The 22,431-nt window shown below is 35.0% G+C and overlaps 2 protein-coding genes across 3 annotated transcripts in view; one reads left to right on the forward strand and one right to left on the reverse strand.

The window, feature by feature from the left end:
- Positions 1-15,695, forward strand: part of LOC145993748 (growth arrest-specific protein 2-like) — a 231,629-nt gene extending 215,934 nt beyond the window's left edge. Inside the window, exons 6-9 of one of the 2 annotated variants that reach the window (XM_083129502.1) lie at positions 2,561-2,930; positions 6,875-7,003; positions 8,575-8,661; positions 10,024-15,695. In XM_083129502.1, coding sequence (XP_082985628.1) covers positions 2,561-2,930; positions 6,875-7,003; positions 8,575-8,661; positions 10,024-10,059 — 622 coding nt within the window. In that variant the 3' untranslated portion in view covers positions 10,060-15,695. Of the gene's footprint in view, positions 1-2,560; positions 2,931-6,874; positions 7,004-8,574 lie in introns of both variants that reach the window. The other variant, XM_083129501.1, reaches the window with a different exon arrangement.
- Positions 15,696-20,086: 4,391 nt separating this feature from the next.
- xit (ALG6/ALG8 family glucosyltransferase xit) overlaps positions 20,087-22,431 on the reverse strand; it is a 120,039-nt gene continuing 117,694 nt past the window's right edge. The window contains exons 8-9 of the mRNA XM_083129504.1: positions 22,005-22,144; positions 20,087-20,649 (exon numbers count right to left, since the gene is read on the reverse strand). Coding sequence (XP_082985630.1) covers positions 20,229-20,649; positions 22,005-22,144 — 561 coding nt within the window. The 3' untranslated portion in view covers positions 20,087-20,228. The remainder of the gene's footprint in view (positions 20,650-22,004; positions 22,145-22,431) is intronic.

The raw sequence follows: 22,431 nt of genomic DNA on the forward strand, positions 1-22,431 counted from the left end.
ACTAATTTTATACTACTTTTAGTATTGTTTATATTATATAGTGAGTAATACTCACCCAGCCACAATATGTTATAGTCACTTATTAATTGCATTGTAATGCACAGTTTTAAAAAGCTATACATAGAAGGGTGCGAAATGGCCTTAAGTGCCGACGCACCCAGAAATTTTAACTCATCATCATCATCATCAGTTTTAAAAAGCTCATTGAGTATCAAAAAAGTTAGAAGAAAGACATACAGAAATCTAATTCCGAATGCAAAGACTGCCATCTGTTGAGAAAAGCACACATTATAAAGTGTTGGTTTACAAGCTGTTATTGAATTGAGCTACTTAAGCCAAGTAAATTAGTACTTGTACCTTTGATCCAATGGTTGAGTAAGTAGATTGTTGAAGAGACAGCTAGCTCTAATCTGAGAAGGTGTGTTTTTGTGGGTGGGGGGTATGGCACAGGTATGCATGAATTGTTTATTAATTATTATATTTTGTTACTATGAGAATCTAAGACCTTCACGTTTCTACTCCTTATCAATCCTTCTGAACAATCTTTTTTTTTTTATAGAGCATGAAGATTTATGTTGGTTCCGTTACCGCCACTAAGTAGTCTGTTGTCTGCTGTTTCCGAATGTGTGTTTCAGCAAACATGCTGAACAGCCTGTTGCAGAAGTCCTTTGAAAGTGCTAGCAAATAGCAATGAGCCATTCAAGCCCTTAGAGGGCAAATTCTGTTTGTCCCACTATCTGAAAAAGTTGCTGTTTCTGTCTCGGTTGCTTCTCTGTTGTGAAAGTGGCAATCACACATTCGATTTGCTCTCGCAAAGAGAACAGCGAGCTCCTGCTGACAGAGAACAAAGCATGTACTGTCTCCAGCACTCCTCTTAGTGAGTGGAAGCACTCGCTTGATAACTGCCAAGGAAAACCTTCCAAGGTACAATGTAACGTAATACTGATACTAAGAAATGTATGTAGCGAAACTGGAATTTTCTTATCAGTGCACATGGTTAGCATTGTTAGTTTATCACATTTGTCAGTGAAATGAATTTCTTCTTAATGGGACATTTTAACAAGGAGATAACGCTTGTGTGTGCAGGGTGATATTCCTGTGTTGAGAATAATTATTCATATGTATGATATTCCTGTACATTGCCTGCTATACACTTTGATCTACTGTAAGATTGCAAGAAGCATTGAATTTTATTTCGGAGGGGACTCACCCCTTATCAGCAGCCACCATCTAAAGGTGAAAAAGCCCTGAAGATTAATTTCTCAGTATATTACACCTTATTACACGAGATCTTTAATCCTGCAAAGGAAGTAAAATTAATTATCACTATACACTACTTAAATTAGATATTTCAGGGAAGGGGGTGCTTTAGCCCCCAGAGCCCTCCCTCTGGCTACGTGAGTGCTGAATGACATGTAGGTAGAAAATAATAATACATATAATTGTGCAGTAGATTATAGAATGTTTTTAATATAACAATTGACTATAGCATGCTGTTCTTAATATTAAACATTTTTCTTCTACAGAGTGTTCACTTATAAATGTGTTTTTCAGAATTTTCCAACTGAGGGATGTAAGTTCATTTTTAAAGGGTCCTAAATTTAGTGTCAGAATGACCAAAGGAAGAATTTTAGTAGTTTTGTCTATAGATGGGTGTTCACAAAGGGGAGTGGTGCAAGGAGGTTCCATGTCCCCTAGAACATAACTGTAGGCCTAAAATGATATATTCCATACATACGAGGGAGAGCAAAATGTAAACCTTAAAAATCAGACAAAAGCTATACAACTCTAATTTACATGATGTATCAACTGTTATTTATAAAACGATCTCAAGGATGCACCACTGATCAAGTGAGCTTCAAGACACCATTTTTGTCATTTTAAAGATGGTATCTCCTCTACACACTTGTATCAGTGAAGAGGAATGGTTTCTTGTCTGTCAGCATAAAACTAACAGAAATTTCTCTGCAAATGAAAGTTAAATATCTCTGTCTATGCAGCAAGTTTACTAATTGAGGAGAAATTTCAACAATGGCCTCAGTTCGCAGACAGATGGGTGGAAAGGCCTTCGCAGTGGCCCATGAGTGACTGCACATGGACCTTTCTTCTTCTTCTTGAGGTATACAGACACTAACTCAAAGTTGAAAATATATGTAGATGAGCAATAGGTCTGTGTCAAAATGCAGCCAACTTGTGCAACCCTACATACAGAAATCTACCAGATAGGAAACAAAAACAAATAAAGGTTCTCATTTGAATCTCCCTCGCATAATTTCATTTCAGTCAGAGTAATTTGCCTTAATGACTGTATTATAAGGGAGTGATAATTATAAGTAAGACTGGTACACTTTGCAGAAACGGGATAACCTCAAACAGAAGTGTTTTTTCAGCTGGCAGAGCTGTTTTGGGCAAAAAAGTACCTTGTTTCATGCCCCTCCTTCCTGGTGAAAATTCCTGTGAACGTTCATACCCCAGCTGACTAACTTTAGTCTTCAATCTCTGTGAACTGTACCATTTTTCTTGTAGAATCAACATTGAGACCAATTTTATCTGTCCACAGCTCGTCATCAGCATTGTCCAACGTGTCACCATCCAGTGGACGTTGGTCAACTGGATCGAGGAGTAGACCTCGCAGTGCCGAGAGACGCAGTCTGATGTTTGAACCAGGGCTAGGTCGTAACCTCCGGCGGGCCGCAAGCGAAGGCAACCCAGCCCTGGGAGGTGCAAGCGACGGAGTCCCTAGCGATGGTACCGAGGAAGACTGGGGATCGGGATCTCGTGGCAGTGGCGATGACCTGGATCTTGATCTCGACCACGAGATAGATCTTGCGATATCCAGTACCTTCACCGATCTAGACGACTCTCTCATCTTGCACGATTCCCCATCCAGTCTAAAACGGCGACCTGAAATGTCTGAGTTGGACAGAAGGGCAAGTATATTTAATGGTTACTAATGTTGTTTCTTCTAAAATAGTTGTGCACTCTCAATTTCATTTTCTTTACAAGTTGAAGTAAAAGCAGAGTTTAGACCTGCATTTCTCAAGAGGTCGCAAAAAGTTTGTCACTTTTGTTTGCACAGCAATTCTCACTAACAAATGCAAAAATGCATATTCATATAAATAGTTGACATTTTTCAATTTATTCATTTATTCCTTGCACTTCTACAGAGGATTAAACCTCCAATTACAGAAGGCCTAGACTGCATTTAGTTAATACAGTACAAATTGCATGGGAATATATACACACATATTCATACATGCAAAGCACATGAGATATACATACACTTATATAGTAGGTACGAACATTTAGTCCAGAAGTTTGAGTAATTCATAAGTATTGCACACTGTAAATGGTAAGATTTATATTTAAGAATCTATATTCTATCAGTATTTCGTTCCTTATAGTACTGAGTTTATTATTCTTTTATATTTATCAAGTGGAAAATCTATACATTGGTGGTTTGCAACAAGAATATTATAACTATTTATTGGTGAGTTTTTACATTTCTGAGTTTTTGAAATCTTAGAAATAAGAATATTTCTATTGAGCAGATTATTTTTTCTTACATCAAATTGTATTTGACCAAGAAAGGAGCTGTTGTGTAAGATAGCACTAATTGTTTTATACAAGTACACCTGCTCTAATATTTTCAGGTTACGTGCGACTTACTCACTTGATAAACAATAAATAATATAAAATACTTATTTTTACTTACATTCAGTGAGATGTGTTTAGTAAATGACAACGTCTCAGGGACCACTGTCCCATTCTTCAGGTCGGTTTATCGGCTTCACGGTTGCCCACGAAGCTTCGTCAATAGCAATGGCAAGGATTAGGTTTACATGGATAGGATAAAATATTGGGATTCCATTACAACTGACCTGTTATATTTAAAAAAAAAACACTACGTAAAATTTCCCCCTAATAAAATCTATTAAAAGCCCACTGTTACACTTATTAAAAAAGAATCCCTCACTGAACGTAAGTAAAAAAAAGTATTTTATATTATTTACTACTACGACACTTAAACCAAAATATGTCAACAAGATTATTATAATGCATGTTATTTTGTTGTGGAGACATACCATACTTTATGAATGTGAATGTGATAAGTAGATCTCGGATTTTAGGTTTTTAACCTATTTTTTACTTTACAGACATGTAAGAAACAATAGTTGTCAGAGTTTCGTTAAAAAAACTCAACAACTGATAAAGTTTTATAGTTCCTAAAAAGACATATTTTGCTTGTTAGAACCTATTTTAGGTTTATGCACGTAAATCAAGCCTTTTTAAAGGTTTTTATATATTTTTAAAGGTTTTACATTATTTTTATGTCACACAGAGGCATTTGCTTTGTTTGGTGATGAAGAAATTCAATGATAAACTTGTTTGAAACGTACTCTCTGTGAATTTCCCTTCCTCCAAGTCCATGGTGATTTTTCAAAGCTCTAAACAAAGTAAAATGTCTTGGTGCCACTGTTACCTGCACAATCCAAAGAAGTCTGATCTGTGTGGTCTTGTTCACTTTCGCATCACTTTGATGCTTGTGGCATTCACGCCTTGCAAACTAACATTTCAGGTTTGAAGTTTGCACCACTGACTACGCTTTTGTTCAAAGATTATTTTCAGCATACAGACAAAATTGCAGAGTTTGACTGTAGATAACATGAAAAACTATTATTGCCTAACTATATGGCAAAGAGTGGATTGTAATAGCAAATTTCCAATGGTACGTTTTGCCATCGCCTTAGGGTTAGGCAACACACATAACGTTATGCAAGATAGTGCATATTTCAGGATATATGTAGGGTCCCATTTTCATTGCCGGTGACTATACCTAATCAGCATTTTTCAGGAATTTTGAACTATTTTAAGTTTTCCTGAACCTACTTCAGGATTTTTCGAGCCTAACTTAAGATTTTTAGGACCTATTTTAGGATTTTTAGAACCTATTTTAAGGTTTTTCAAACCTATTTTAGAATTTTTAGAGCCTATTTTAGGAACCTAAAAACACACTTTTTAGAATCTAAAAATCCAAGGTCTAGTGATAAGTGTTTTATCGACAAGTTGATGTTGTTCTACCACTCTTCCTGTTGGCATACTGGAACTAGATGATTTCATTAGATCCAGTAGTATACAATGAATTTAAACCTAACTTGATATTTGGCAGCAAGCCTAGATTATAACTTTTCATGATTATGCCATAATTTATTTATTTGATATTTAATTTCAAGGGTACACAGATATTAATTACTGTGTAATGTGTGAAGCTAAAAAAATAGAAAGGAGTGTGTCAGTAAATCCAGTGGCGAAGCGTGCTCTTAAGAAGAAGGCAAGCAATGCAGTACTCCAAATAGGTTAGCGGGGGGTAAATAAATTATACAGCCATTTATAATAATAATAATAATAATATATCCCTTCTCTCTCAACGGCCATGTTTCTTATTTCAAAATTTTTGATCACTTTATTGATACACTAAAATATTTGCTATTACATCTTCCAGTATACAATTTGAAATATCCATGTTTGTTTTGGTACATTCACAATCCACCAAACAAAAGAGAACAATCAATTGAACCATGTTTTTCCCACACAAATGGAAGGTATTCTGAAAAGCTCCGAAACTAACAAAAAAGTGATACCAACCTCGTTGTAAAAATTATTGTTCACCTGGGAGTAAAAAACTGACTTGAAGCTTAAAATTAAATTAAGCTTTGGAATCATAAGTCATTTCAACAGGAAGAAAATGCACCAGTTAATTTTTAAATAATGTATCATATTAATAAAAATAGTATTTTGAGTTTGATAGCATTTAGGACTTAACATTTTGGCTATTTGTAGGTCTCTGAAGAGGGTTTCATTGCTTTCTTTACATCCAAGTTTTATCCAAAAACCATCAGTTTATTGAATTTGTTTGTATGGATACTCAAGATAAATATTGTGTAAATTATTTGGGAACACTGGCGTTGTAATTTGAGATTAGTGAGGCAGACAACAGCCAGATGTTCTGCAAATTCCAGCACTCTCCAGTGCCAGTAACACTGTCCTAATACCACACTGTCTTAACTCCTGAATATCGATATTGACATGTTTTACAAATCGTGAATCTTGGATAATGTTTAAAGTTTGTCTAAAGTTTTGGAATTTAGAACAGTTGTAATAATTTATTTCAATAATAAAGAAAATATTTATCTTCGAGATCATGGTAACACTTGTATGCAGACTATAGAACTGCTAGCATTCTGCTGGGATCAGCTACTTTCAAGAAGCTGAAAAGCTACAGGAAGGTTAGCCTTACTTCGTGGGTAGTGGATTGCATTCACCAGCATTTCACTCTTTGCCATATGATGTTTTGGGAGCGTTGGTTTCCCCGCACAGTGGCTGCAAGCAGAGGGTGTTGTGCTTGCCAAAGGGCTGCTGAGGGAGTTTGCAGCAGTAAAATTTCGCAAAATTCAGTGTGATAGAAACTAAATAAGGCAGCAAACATTAATTACATTAAATAATCTTTTCATAGTACATGCAGTGCTTGCATTGCTTGTACTATATCTTTGCCACTGAGTAAAACTGTTTGAATCGGGCATCCAATAAAAAAAAAATAAAAAAAATACTAGTCTATAGTCTTGCAAAGGTTGAGAGCCACTGGTTTGCAAAAGTGGGGGGCAGGAGGAAGGGTTCAAACGAACCAGTCCCCCTCTCTGCAAGTTGGCATCCTTAATTTCAAATTGGGTTCTTAAGTTTTAATACAAGGACAATGGGAAGAATAGGGGGTACTTTGCGTCAATTTTCCTAGCTGCGGGATACAGTCCCCTGCATCCACTTAAAGCACTGATGTTATCATTACGATCCCCCTGTGTAAACAAGTTTTCATTCACAGGTCCAACAAGTGGTTAGGGTTGCCCAGCGCCAGTGCCAGTGCAACAAAGCAAGCAAATGCAACAAACTGAAGGTGAAGAAGGTTGGAGAGGGCAAGTACAATGTTGCAGGCAGGAATGTCTTCATCAGGGTAAGGCATTTCACTCTTCTTTTCTGGTACAGGTCTGATTTTTTGTTTACTAAATTTACGAAGGTATTTAAGATTTATATTTATTGCACAACCATGGTTCTTTACATAAAATAAAGTAATTTTGTGTTACTCAGTTGTTCCATGTAAACCAAATTTGGCCTTCGGAGTGAACTAAAACTGCAAATTATAGATTTTCTTGGATAAATAGTTTCATTGTTACATTTTTTGCTGAAATAAAATGCATTCATGTCCAGATATTATTAGAATAATTACGTCAAAAAGACTTAGGTGGGCAGGCCATGTGGCACGAATGGGACAGGAAAGAAATACAGGATTCTTGTTGGGAAACCTGATGATAAGAGACCCATAGGAAAGCCAATATGAAGATGGATAACGTTGAGACTGACCTAAAGGAAATCGGTAAGGATGGAAAAGATTGGATTGATCTTGCCCAGGATAGGGACAGATGGAAGGATTGTGTTGTTACAGCCATAAACCTTCGGGTTTAAGAAGGCTAGAGAGTTAGTTAGTTAGTCTTTCTTTGTTTTTTTTTAAATCTTGTTGTTGTGGAAAATCGAAAGTGGTAAGATTTCCTATTGAATGTTCTGAGTTGAGACTGGTGGTGTGATTATAAAGTTCAATCCAGGCTGCTACTTGATAGCAATAACAATAATTATTTAAATTTAATTTGTGGGTAACTCGTGTATTTTTTAAAAATACTGCAAAAATACAGATGATTAGCATCCAGCTTTGATATATCGCAGTTAAACAGGGCTTAACACTGCAGTGCTTACGTGGATCACAATAATGATCCACTTGTTTATAATTGCATGCTACTGCCATTTGGCAACACTGTTGACCTTTGCTCCCAGAGTACCTTCTTGGAACAGGAACTCTTGTTTGCTCATCAGTTATTTGATAAGAACCCATTGTTGACTTGTTATAGAGTTCATATTTCAGTGGAGCATAATTTTTACAAATAATAGGTAAAAATGACATAATATTCAATAGAATAGTAATCCGCAAGACAAATGCTGTGTTAAATAATAATATATGATTCATCATGATGATGAAAGCATCAATCAAAGGGTGGATTGATTGATTTGGTATATTTTACTTTGCTTTTCTGCCACTTGTAGCTAATTACGAGGATGAGGATAGTGATGATATGATGAAATTGATGAAGTGACACCTGCAAACCCAGGCCAGGATTCGAACCCAGGACCCCTAGTGCTGTAGCCCACTGTGCTAACCAATCTGCCACGGAGGCAGACTTAAACAAAGGAATAAAACATGATCAGTCACAAGCTATTTTAGTGGAAATAAACATTGGGAGTGCCATTATGGATTTTTGAATGTGCACTATTTACTGCAAATTATTTGTGTCCAACATTTTAATTTCCAAGTCCTGCATTTTGCGGCAGCAAGTCCTGCTTTTACCTTACAAATATCTGATAATCCTACACACACAACCATAGAAAAAATACTTTTTGAAGAGTCCTGAAAACTTTATTTCTAGTAATAAAAAAAAAGTAGTACTAATTTTTACGTATTTTTTGCATTACTTGCAGCTCCTAAAAGGCCGTCACATGATGGTTCGAGTCGGCGGAGGATGGGACACCTTGGAGCACTTCCTGCTTCGCCACGATCCATGCCAGGTCAGAGTTATCAGCAGGGATTCCCCCACATCCAATTCCTACCTCCACATTAGGGCCAAGTACCGAAGCCCTCCTCCAGATATGGTCGGGCGTTAGTGCTGCTTTCACAGCAGAAAGCACTCGCTGACATTGCATTAGTTTTCCTTTAACTAAACCGAGTGTTGTTAATCTTTGTATTAATACAAAGTTGTGTTATTAATTCCAGATGGTCACTAAGCGTAGACATTGATACCAGTAACAGTTTATATTTGCTGAAATGTGATAATATAAAAACACTAAACGCCAAGCTTAATCAGTTCTTTGTTACAAATGAGGCATTTTGAGCCTCAAGAGCTTATAAACACAATTTAGGTAGCTGTGTTTAAGCCTTAACTAAGTTTAGATATTTTGTGCATTCATGCAAATGCAGACGTACTACATGTTTAAAACTTAAGATTTGTTCTCTAATGTACAAAATAATGTACAATGAATGAATCGCAAATGCTATCAACGACTAAAGACTAAGTTGACAACTAATATTGGTCACTTTGTGGTAGTTTAGTCAAATTTACTACACGCTGTTATTAAACAGTGCACACTAAAATACTGTAGTCATACATTATACAGTAGAGGATTTGAATGCATGAAAATGAACTAAGATTGGAAATTGAGGTGCCAAATACATCAATTTTCCATTTGTGCCAAGTTAAATGCATGCCAACATAATCAGATATGGCAAGATATGTGAACTCTGGGACTTAAGTAGGATAAATAGTAATTTGATGCATTTCATTGTAACAATGTTCACTTACTTCATCTCACCATGACATGTTTGCAAGTAAATGTTCATTTTCAAGAATATTTCAGAAAAAACTTTGAAGAATGCAAACTCTTTCCGATATGTTGATCTACGTCTTATGCTCTTGATGAAAAGTGAAAGCAAACTGTTTTTCCAGAGTTATATAGAGAATTGTCAGAATAATTTCCTCGATATATTGTTGCTTTGATCAAAATACAAACAAAGTATGATAATTTCTCATGTACAGGGCATTGGTACATTAGTAGGGTTTTCCTATGACTATTTGTCGTTGATAATGACGAGAGGTATGTAAGTATTATCTTACAGAATGAAACTTAATAATTGTCATATTTTATGCTATTTCACATGTGCATGCATTTTTTTTATGAACCATGTAGAGAAAAGTTAGAATACATAATCCTTGTAGAACTTCCTATCTATCTAGCTTACTTCTTAGTGTTTAGAATTAACAATGCTTCTTAGTAGTCTCTGTTGCATTTTTCTAGTTCTGCATGAAGTTGCAAAAGCTATTTTTCCTTTTTTTTATTTTTTTTTTACTCATAACTTAATTTGTGTCCTTCCAGCCATTTGCAAAACGGTCCAAGACATCCTTCTCGTGAACAGCGGAACATTCCTTACCCCTATATCTTAGGGGAAAGTGTGTGTTGAAAGTGCATGTCTAATGCGATAACCATGCTGTTAATCTATCCAAGTTAGATAGCACAGATTGAACACTTTTTTTTTTTCGATGTCTTGCAAGACTGCGGTGCCATTGTTTGTGTGTGCTGGCTATCCTAACCACGCTACTTGTCCGTTGCTGTCTGACTCCTTGCAGAAGTTGTTCTAGGACTAACAATAACTTCTTCAGTCACTGTTTTTATTTTTGTAGTCTACTAGTTTCTAGTGTGTACAACAGGACTAATGTTGAGTGTGTAGTTTAGTACAGAACGAAAAACTGGTTCGAAGCTAAAGGATTTGTACAGCAGTCTCGTAGGCAATATAATTCTCTTGTTGTTTCTCAACCTATAAGTTAGGTTATGGTAAAAATGCTAATTTGTTGTTGTCTACATCTCTATAAGGTGTAAAATATTCTTATTTTCCAACTTAAAGCTCGTTTGGACTTTTGACTGATGCCAGTGAAGCCAATTTCGAATGTTCCTCTACTTTCAAAAACCACTATTATATTCCAAAATGTGAAAAATTACATATGCTTACAATTCCTTCTAGAGCATTCACATAAATCTTCATGTGATTGCTTTGGCCTGTTGCCTAGATATTCACAATAGTTTCATTCTGAGGTAAGTCTATTAAACTATTGTGAATATGTAGACAAGATTTATTCACAAATATGTTACGTATGCTTTAAAACAGCACTACTAATACAATTAAAGACTCTTACTGTATGCACTTCCTTCTTTTGATCATGTGATTTTCATTTCCCATAACATATTTTATTTAGAAGTACATTTTAGTAACATTCTTTCCGTATCTCATACATCTACTAATCCTTATCGCAGCTTGCAAACAAATTTCAAAATGTAGGTATACAAATTGCAACAAAGAAAAATATAAATCCCGTCAATAATAAAAACCATGCTATAAATAAAGTGATATGTCTAAAAGAACACTATGATATGTTTCTGAAGTAGTATTTGGACCCCCTTGTATACATCCACACATTCCACTATAACACTGTTGTTTTCCTTACAATATATGGAGATCATGTTAGAAGCTGATTTTCCTTGAATATACATTAAGATATTTATGAATTTCATGATCTCTACAGCCTATTAATTTTAATAATCATTTGAATGTTCTAGAAGAAATTCTAAGCATATGTAACTTTTCACATTTTGGAATGTTACAGCAGTTTTCTGAAAGGAGTGGAAATTTCGAAAAAGGCTTCACTGACAAAGTTCAGCCAAGCCTAAAAAAACTAATATTGTAACTTTCTGTTACAAACTTTCTCAAATGTCATCAGTATAAAAAAATGGCCTGTTGAAACTGAGAAGTGTATACGAAGAATTAGATATACAATTTCCCAATTCATTCCAATAGGAGTAATTTGTTTTGTGTACATCATTGCAAGATGTAAAATCTACCTACTACAAAGTTTCTCTGATCTTGGTGAAGATGTTGATGAAACAATAGTAGTTTATATTAAAGTATGTATATTAAAACCATTTTTTTTGGCACACAGTGTTTATTATTATTTATTTATTTACACTGTACAACATGGTTGATATACAAAAGGAAGTGAATTTCCTGTTTCAATGCTTCTTTCTCTTCAATAATTTATTAATGTCGAAGGTCCACCATTTTCATTGGCTTCATGTTAATGTCACCTTGGACACAGGTTCTGTTTTTGAGACTCGATGAACTTGAACACAATCAATATAGCACACCTTCAAAATGAATAGCTTTCTGAATAGAAACTGGTTTAGATTTAATATATAAGTTTATTCTTGGCCAAACTAGCATTCCAAAACGTCTGCATAGAACTTTGTACTTCACAAGAAATATACACAAGTTTAGATGTTCCTTTGAGATAACCTACGAGAACTGCAGTAAATCTTTGGAAGCTTTGAACTGGTGATGTGACCTGATTAACTCTTTATAAACCTTAGTTTATGAAGACAGTAGATATTAGTTTTTAGTTCATATGGTTGTGACTTTACCTTCCTACTGTCCTTTCTGTTAAAAAAGAAGGAATAACAGTCAGTTGCAAATTCACCCTTTATCCACTTTTATCTGAAATTATAATAATTATAAAATAAATCCCAATTTTGGCACGTAATGGGGGGGCATATTGTAAATGCCCAGTACAATGTTCCCTATGGTATGGTGTTTATTATGAAATTTGAATGCCCCACAGCAAATAGTAATAATCAAATGAAACATGTAAATGTTAAAATGATGCAGAATTTACAGTATATTTAAAATTGCCGAGTTATGTCTTGTGAGAAATATATTGATTCTCACTAAATGACCAACCAAGAAACATGACGCTCGAATTGAAAGTGGTCAGTTTAGTCAGAATTTTTCATTTGGACAAATGTCATCCCTAAGATGCTTTATTCTTCTTTAAATACAGCCATTGATAAAGGATGACAACTTTACCACCTATCAAAAATATTCATGTTTACTTAGCCTTTTATATAATGTGATGGAAAATTCAAAAACTTGTGTTAGTAGATAAAATATATCAAAATATGTATCTGTTACAGATATATATTTTGATACATGGTGAATTTGTCACTGAACATCCTTCCCCTAAACCAACTACTGCTGATGTAATTGTAACTTTCTTCTGCCTTTTCTGTACTACTTGTGTACTTCTGTGTACTTATATTACCAACAATATTCTCATTTATAATAACTTGTGTAGTTCGTTGAAAACTTTTCTGGCGGGAGATGTGACAAGCCTGTTGCGTGAGTGCATCATGAATGTATTTTATACGATTTCAAGTTGTTAAAAAAAGAAACTATTTTGCAGTGTGTTGGTAAGGAATTAGTGCTGCCATATATATGTAATGTGTAATTCTTCACATGTAAATATGTATAGCAGGTGTTAAAAAGTGTTACATGATGCTTTTTTTAAATATATTTTGTAAAGTGAACAAGGATGGCTTTGAGAAAATGTTTGAATCAGTGTTGAGGTATTTTGATAATGTTTGCTAAGAGTGTTTATTTAGGAGGGGAAAAAAAGGGAAAAGTGAACTAGTTGGTGTTTCCAGACTCATGTTATTAAGTCCAAAAATTACTTTAGATGTATTTTTGAAGCAAAGTATGTTATACAGAAGTATAATGAAAGTTTTCATCCAAAAAATATTGTTAGATTTAATATTATCAGTTTTGTTCGACAACAAAAATCCCACAATGGAAGGATTTCACAACTTAGCAGCCTATGCATGTGATTTAAGCATAACACAATTTTTTGCTATATCGGCTTGAATCCAATACCTGAAGGAAATAATCATTCACTGCATTTGGATGAACATTGTTTCTTGTCACTGCTTAAAAAAGTTGACACTTGGCAGGCAGCTACTTATGCAAGTATTATTTAATATACCAATGTGTATCTTCAAATCTCAAGCTAGGCACCATGCTTTTTCATATTAGCTTTGAATCGCACTGTACCGTTGCATTTTGGAAGAATGTTTACTGTTTCTATTTTTCATTCCTGTTTCTCGTGCATTATGTATTCATGGCTGTTATCAAATATAGTATTTGAAACTAAGGAGGAGTTTGAGAACGTTATTAAAGTTAACGGTAGTCAAACAGTTGACATTTTTGTGCACAATTAGTAAATTTTTAGTTTCTGCAAAAATGTAGTTGTGAAATAAAACAGTAGAGGAACTGTTTTTGTTGTGAATCTTGGCAGGAATTAGTTCATGGTATGAATATAAACAAAGGTTGTGAGCAAATAAATATTTTCTACGTAGGTAAGTAAATTACTTCGCAAAAGGAGAACTACACATATATAAAAGAAAGTATGTTCGCAATATTTGTCCCAAAGTTTAGTATAAGTTAATCATTAAACACTGTTTGGTATAATATTAAATAATATTTTTTAGCGAAAAGCAGGTGTTAATTGTTCTGATAAATTAGAGAATAGTTTCAGAGCATGTAATTGTTTATAAATGCTGTAATGGTGATATAGGAAGGGCGGGAGAGACTAACTATGGTAATGTTACATTAAATTCTGTGATTGGAATTTGAAGTGTGTTTCTACATGGAAAACTTTATAGCCAATTTCTATTTGACTGTGCACACGCAATGCAAAACTTTGACAAAGAGCACTGTAGTATAATTCTGTTCAAAGTGCAGACAGATTACACGTGATTTAGTATATGCACTACTCTAGTATGCTGCATACAGAAGTTTCTACTATTTATCTTAGTTAAGTGTAAACCAATTATGAGTGATTTCTTCCTTGATTGTATGCACCAGAAAATTATCATGTTGCTGAATCGCGAGTTTCTTGCGAGATACAGTTCTGAAGATTTTATACACCAAAATAATTAATAACTAAAAAAATAGCATTCAAAATTATCTGCTCAAGGTACAGTAGAGTATCATACACAATTCTATTTTAATGTGAATTCCTGTGTAGGTGTGAAAATAGCATTATTAAAAATCAAGAAAAATTGCACATGGCTCAAGAATGTCAAATAAATTGACTTTTTACAACACAGATTTGAAACTTGTAATACATAGGGTTGTGCAAATAACATTCTAAAATACACAAGGATTAGAAAACAAATGAATAAGTGGTGAAACTGTTGGGAGAAATTTTCTAAGATTTGATTATTGCCAACATTTTAAGAATTAGAATTTAGATTACCATGGTTCCCACTAATTCTGTTAAACTAAACTGCACTCCTTGTTCTAGCAAAACCTCTCATTGTGTATACACAGCAACTACTGCAAAATTTAATTCTGTTCCTTTAACTGATAACTGTAATTTTGTTTCTTCAGCACACTGAAATATTGTAGGGCACCAAAGACTTGTTAAACACAGCCGAACGTACATTTGGATTACACTAAAAAAAAATCAAGAAGTCGCTTGAAACTGGCAATTAAGAAATTATTGATAAAATTGTTTCGACAGCAGTGTCATGACCTTTGTTAAAAAAAAAACATCCTTTCACAAATAAACTTAACACATTCTACTTAAACATACAAAGTAATGAGAGCAGTAACCTATCACTGTTGCACAATAGGTAAGTTATACTAGATCTGGAATTTAAAAATAAATCTGTGATAGGTGGTGCTGAAGTGTTGTCACTTAATATTCATATTTTGTAAGTGTTGTAGATCATATCTGTGGAGTTACAATCAATGTAGCTTCCAAGTTTTATAGAAAAATGGATACACCTTTACATAATCTCAATCGTGAGTAATACCGGCCACCAAAACTTTGTGGTTTTGGGCAGTGGCATAAATTATTCATAGACAAAGTGAACTTGCAGGAAAAGAATGGTTTGTGTGAACTTACTATAATAAAAAGACACTCAGCAGTGCATTTTGTTTTAGTTGCAAACATTACAACATTAAATTTCCTCAATATTCATTAAACCATATGTGGTGCTTACAAGTTGTAAATTATAAACATGTTGACAAATTGTGCAACAGTTTAATGTAAATATTGCATTACTTGGCTTAATACATATATATACATTTTAATGCTTTGTTATATTGCGCTTATGTACAATTGTTTCTTTTGTGTGTTCATGTTAATAAAAAATTACTCACTCAAGTTCGTTGTTTTCTGAATTTTCTAAAGTGATGACTTTATAATCAATCATTTGCATTTAGGTTTAGTATGTTCAGAGATTTATAGTGAAGATTATTGATATCCAAGCCTTCTACCTATTTTTTCCCTGTTTTTTAGCATTAAGAGGTGTGAACAACTAGTGGCAAGTTTGCAGGAAACAAGAATAAAGTTGGCAACTAGTGATAGTGCCCAGTGTTAGTGTCTTTTTGGTAGTTATTCAGTGCCCTGGTATGTTACATCAGTGCTTAGCATTTGAGAGATAGAGAACATTTGCAAATTTGTTATGGTCAAGTTCTTGCGCACATTGTGATCTATTGAGCGAGTGACACAGGAGGGTTAGAAATTAGCCTAACACCATTCATAGACCAGACGTGAGAAGATTTCCAGGATCAAGGTTTGAAGGGAATTCAACAGCAGGAGGCAGTTACAAGGGGATGTAAACTGAGAAGCAGTTATGATCATCCCCCACACCCCTCTCAGTTAGGGATGACAAGATATCCTACAGCGGAGCATTGGATGTCATGTGTTTAAATTGAACGGAGAAATGTGTTTACACAGTAAGAGGTAAGAGAGAAGCCTGCATGTACAGGGTGCAGCATCATTCATTGCGTAATTTGAGTAGGAAAGATGCTGGCAACAGCGTTGTTATACTGTGCATGAATTACCATTTGCAGTACACTGTGCTTCAGTTGTTGTTTGTTACAATGTGGTTGATTTCTTGCAACAGATCTTTACACAGAAATTGATTTCCCATTATAGTGATATCCCATGGTCAGCTCTGTCCCCAGATTTGTCCTCTTTGGACTTATGGAAGCAAGAAATATTCCAGACATGTCCTGCCATGATCTCTGAACTGAAAGACCACATCCGAGATGTCATTACCAATATCCTGACAGACATGTTAGAACAAGTAATGGGCAGCATCTGATGCCATGCAGCAGAATGTGGCATGCCACGGTACTCGTTTGCCAGGGGTCATATGCGAACATTAAGTGGTAAATGGCATTCCTTTCTGTATAACTAGGTACTAAGGTCATTCAACAAAAAAGACTTTTTCCAATAATTGCGACATTAAATTACTCTTTGAACACTTCCTCACCCTGCGCAATATTAGCGCGTTTTAAATTTTAAAAAAATGCTATTCCATGCCACCTGTCATTAACATCCTAACATTAAGGCTCAGTTGGTCCTTTGGCTGATGCCAGTGAAGCAGTTTTTGAAATTTCCTCTCTTTTCGAAAAACAGCTATGACATTCCAAATTCTTTCCTTCTAGAGCATAAATCTTTGTGCGTTTGCTTTTGTCTAAATATTCACAATAGTTTAATAGACTTTTGTAGTAGCCACGAAAGTATGTCAATTATTGAGAAAACGGCGAAAGCAAACCTCAAAAAGATTCATGTTAATGTTCTAGAAGGAATTTCATAATGAACTATGAATATTTTGAAGCAAAACTCTGGTAGATTGCTACGATATAGCTTAAAAATATTCTAAACCAGGGTTTTCCAACTGGTGGCCCGCGATGCCTTTTTTTGCTGCCCGCAAAGCCAGTTTGCAAAATACATTAATTTTATGTATTTTTAATAAAATCAGTCTATTTTTACTGAAGGAACGGAAGCTCTGTGAAGAAAGACAATATCACAGGTAGAATTGATTTTGCAGTCAATAATGATCATCAGAAGAATCTAATGTGACGTAACTTTCTCTTCACACCATGCATTCCACCCCTTCGCTATGCGGAATGAACTCTCCTTCTTCCCACCTCTTCGCTATGCGGAATGAACTCGTCCGCTTCCGCGAAGGCTTCACCTCTGGCTTCACTCTTTGCCTTTAGAAACAAACTGCAAGCACGAAGTACCAAGAGATTTCCAGTGTTCCAACTCTGATTGTACTGTGACTGATTGTTAAAGTTTGTGCAAATATCGAAATGAGCCATATGAAATGAGCACCATCCAGCTATTTAGCAATCCATTTGGAGTTAACATCGAAGAACAAGAAGCTTTTCTCCAACTTGAATTGTGTGATTAGCAAGGCGATGTGTTCCTTCAGCTTTCCAAACCTTCGTAGTTTTGGGCAAAGAATAACATCGATGTTCGGTAGCACATACACGTGTAAAAGTGTTTTTTCTTCAATGAAGTTAATCAAGAACCGTTACAGAAGCCGACTGGCAGATTCTTCACCTTCTGAGACTTTCAAATACAGAAATTGAAGTGAATATTCCAACTTTGATAAAGAAGCAGAGCGGCCTCAATCTTATTTGTATGGTGTGCGATTCATTTCTTTCAATTCATCCACAAGGATTGGGTTTTTGTGAAATAAATTGTAATTATACAATTTTGATTTATGAATCCATTGTTTTTATTGCCTCATTTAAGAAATTTAGCTCATGCGAAAGGACTACATTTTCAGTTCAGTACTTATAATTTTTGTAATTCTTAATCCCCCTCCCCCCCAAAAAATGTGGCCCGCCAATCAAATGCTGGATATAATTTTGGCCCTCGGATCTTTTGAAGTTGGAAACCACTGTTGTAAACTACTTTCGCCAAGCTTCATGGCAGTGGTTATGAGCGGATGATAGGATGCCAGGGGTCCTACGTTCAAATCCTGGTTTGAGCATTCTTTGCAAGTGTCCCTTCATCATATCATCACACATCCCATCATCACAATTAGCCAAAAGTGGCAGACATGCGACATATAATAACCAAATCAATCAATCAATCTAAACTACTATGAACAGTTGCAATTTCAAAGTATCAGTGGGAATCTGTTATGAGTAGGGCTAGGATTTTGATGACCATAAAATTGACAAAAAATGACCTTTAAAAAATGCATTTATGACCTAATACATGCAAGAAAATGCCCTATAAACTTAGAAAAATGACCTGAAAGATTTGTAAAACAAATTTATAAACTACCAAGAGAAATTCAAATTACAAATTAACGTTACAGTATCTCATCACATGTTAATTGCGTATGGTAGTACAAGTAAGAAAGTTCACTTTTTGTCATCTTTTTTTACACTTTAAGTACTGACTTGCAGTACACAACGAATATCATAAGAAAATTTTCAAAAGTGAAGGATTGTCGGTTTTCGGACAAGATAGCCTTGTACACGGAAAAATTTCTCTACTTCCACAGACACAAGAGGAGCGTACTTGAAATGAACAATACCACTTGCCGTTAAGTCACTTTCAATTCCATAGTGCAAATTGCTTCCCTGACAAAATGTCCAATACAGAGCACAAAACTTTGTACCCCCTTAATTTTTAACAATAATCCATCTGGCAACAATATATTTACTGATAGAGGGGGAAATCACATTATTTGAGCTGAATTGTTACGCAACAGCTTGTCAACAATACTGCACAGAATTTCTTTGTTTCTTCAAACACGGTCATTCAGAACTGTGCTGAAGGCAATGAGCTGAGATTCTGGAACCTCTCTCCTTCAAAGGGTTACATTTGCATGTAAAATGCCCCTTCTTTCACCAAAATGTAGAAAAATGCATAAAATGACTTTTAAAAGGCCGAAAAATGATTTAAACAATTTAAAAAATGACCATTACTCCAAAAAGGGTCAAAAAATGCCCTAACAAAGGCATCACAATTAATTCACTTACGTGTAAAACACATTTCTATCTACTTATGCAATGTTTCTGCTTTACCAAAAAGAAAGATGCATTTGCATCAAAATCCTAGCCCTAGTTATGAGTATTAGCAGTGATATCAAAGTTGTACCGAGTCTGTACTATTTACATCACACACCCTTAACTACTATGGACCATCTCTTGGACTGTTATGAATTCCCTTTACTTTATTTCTCGCACCCCTTCAACCTCAAGTGCACCCTTCTCCATACCTTTCAGTTGGGGGTGATGGCTACATGCTGTCAAGGTCACGCCTTTGTTTTCTCAAATCTTATTGAATTCTATTTTCGGCAAGCGATCTGACAGACGTTCCATAGTAGTTGCGTGTGCATTTTATTGTGTTGTGTTTCAAATGGCTCATTACTCATTTTAAATTTCAGCAAAATATTCATATTACTTTGAACTGCTCTTTTGACAACATATAAATGTACACAGTTTAAGAATTTGGAATTTCAAAAAAATTAAAAAGCCATTGTTGCAATTTTTGACTGATTTTCTTTCTCTTTGCCTAAATTATATTTCTTTAATTAAACAATGATAACTGAAAAATGCTTTACAATAGTCTTCTATAATCATCTGAAGTCACGAGAAATGCGTGTGAAACTGAAAATAGTAAAACAGCTACTAGTTCACAGTTCAACACAGCAGTCTGACAGACCCCTCCATAGTAGTTAGGCGTTAAAATAAATTTAACGAATTTGTATGATTAATGAAAAGACAATGAACAGTGAAAAACATTTACTATAACAATGTATATACATGGCAAGTTTCTTATGACAAGGTTCTCAAATTTGAACTTTTTATAAACACACACACGCACACACAATGGTCCCCTTTTGATATGAATTCACACAAACATATTTTCTCAGTGTATTTTTCTTTTGTGGATCATTCCATTGATGGTTAGAAAATAGTAGTAATACCTCACCCAGCAGTACGTAACTCCAACGGAACAATAAACAGAGGTAAGCATGAGCGGTAAGAATGGAAACCTCGCACTGAGACCCAACAACGAATGTCCAATGTTTTCATACAAGAAGAGAGGTATTAGTCCTAATATGTACGCAGACTCTAACGACGACAGAAGCGGCAACTGCAACATTTTCTTCTGGACATCGAAAAGATGAGACAAACTCAGGAATGCATAACCACAGTGGGTGAGTAACAGGAGGACTTTGAGGGGAAGCTCGAATGGAGTGAATATCAGAGGGAATAACGAGTAGTGGCCCACGGTTGCTAGCAATATGTATATCTGGGCTTCCTTCTTCCATATCACAGCCAATATGCTGAAAAAACAACACAGAAAAAAATGATAAAGCTGACAAGCCATATAAATAGTAGACAAAAAGTTCTCACTTATTATTGAAAGAAAAATTCCAGGACTTTCCCAGAATTTTTTTTAAAAAATCAAATAAACTACAGTAACATTTTTCTTTTTAATGTAAAAATATCTGTTGAGTATAGCACAAGGAAAAAGATGAATTTGTTTAATCCGGACCCCGATAAGCCAGACTTCGCTTAATTTGGACAGGCAAAAGGAAACCAACAAAAAAATGCAAGGTTTTTAATGTGGCTAGAAGTCAACAATCACATTCCTCATATTGCTTCCTAACGGCTAAGAATACGTACATCCAACGTCCATGGGAGAACTTCCCAAAGAACAGGTAGTCGACCACTGATGAAACTGCATTGTATGCACAGTATTGCTTTAAATTTTACTGTACTGTCTAGTGTATTTAGGCCTACGTCCTTTATAGCAACAAAACACGTTTATTATGGTGTATTTAAACTGAGTTTTTGCACTTTCTACTGTTCTTTTAGGTTATTTCAGTTAATCTAGACTTTTGTTAAAACAGTCAACTTATCCCCTAATTAGTCTAGATTAACAAGGTTTTACTGTACTGGCAGGTGTAAAAACACTTGATTTCCCCCCAATTTTTCCAGGTTTTTTTATGCATTTCCAAAATTCCCTGACTTTTCTACTCATAGGTTGATTTTCATGACTTTTCAATGATTTCCAGATCAGTGGGAGCCCTGATGTAGAATGATTTTTGTACTGAAATCTAAACTCTGTTCAACTGCTGATCAGAAACAAAATGGAATCCCCACCCTTCCTACTCACTGGACATTGCTTCCAGCGATATTTTTTTGTTTGCAGAAATTGCAGGTAACTATGTTGAAGCGTGAATTATTTGTATTACTATTGACTAGTACTAGATTTTTTGAGTACCTATACCTCTATGGAGTTGAACTTATTGGAAAGCTTGTGAACATAACACCCTCATGCCAGAAACAATGGTTAACTTGATAAGAAAACCTCTGTAGGCACAAACATAATATTTTCAAGAAGTACCCATTTTACAATTTCCTACAGTAATCACTTTTCCTCACCATTGCTTGCCATAGACTACCTTATCTGAGGCACCTCCATAAAACAGATATGTCTATTTTGAATATTCAGCTACCATGCACTCATTGAAAACTCATCATGAATGGTAAAATAAAACCGAATGACCAATCTCTGACATACAACTCTTTCACAATCCCACATGCTTTAGATAAAATAATAATTTCCGATACTTTGCTACCACAAACATGTAGATTTGCCAAAATATGAAAGAAAAATAAACTGTTCTCCTACCTTAGAGGAATTATCATCATAAGTATAGCTTTCTCGTGGACGTGCCAACCAAACATGAATGCACCAAATGCACACAGCACAAGGCACCTTACAAAGTGCAATGGATTATCTGGACATAACCAAAGCTTGGCTAAGGCTGGCTGAAAAATAAAAATGTACTTTGTAAACATGTAAATAAAACAAACTAAATGTGTGCGTTTCAATTTTTTTTTTTTTTTTTTTTTTTTTTTTTTTTTTTTTTTTTTTGCATACATGCATATTGCAATCACCTTGGGAGTTTTCAGACTGAAGTGACATAAATAAATGTAACCTTTTATATGGTGTGTTGGTTGTGTATGTACAGTGAATGCTTTTTTAGACCAGGTAGGGGGCGGGCATGTTACTTGTCACTTCACTTTTTACCATCTCTGTGGCTCTGTGCATACAG

Source organism: Lepisma saccharinum, chromosome 10 (genome assembly GCF_977018435.1).
Source record: "Lepisma saccharinum chromosome 10, izLepSacc3.1, whole genome shotgun sequence".
NCBI lineage: Eukaryota > Metazoa > Arthropoda > Insecta > Zygentoma > Lepismatidae > Lepisma > Lepisma saccharinum.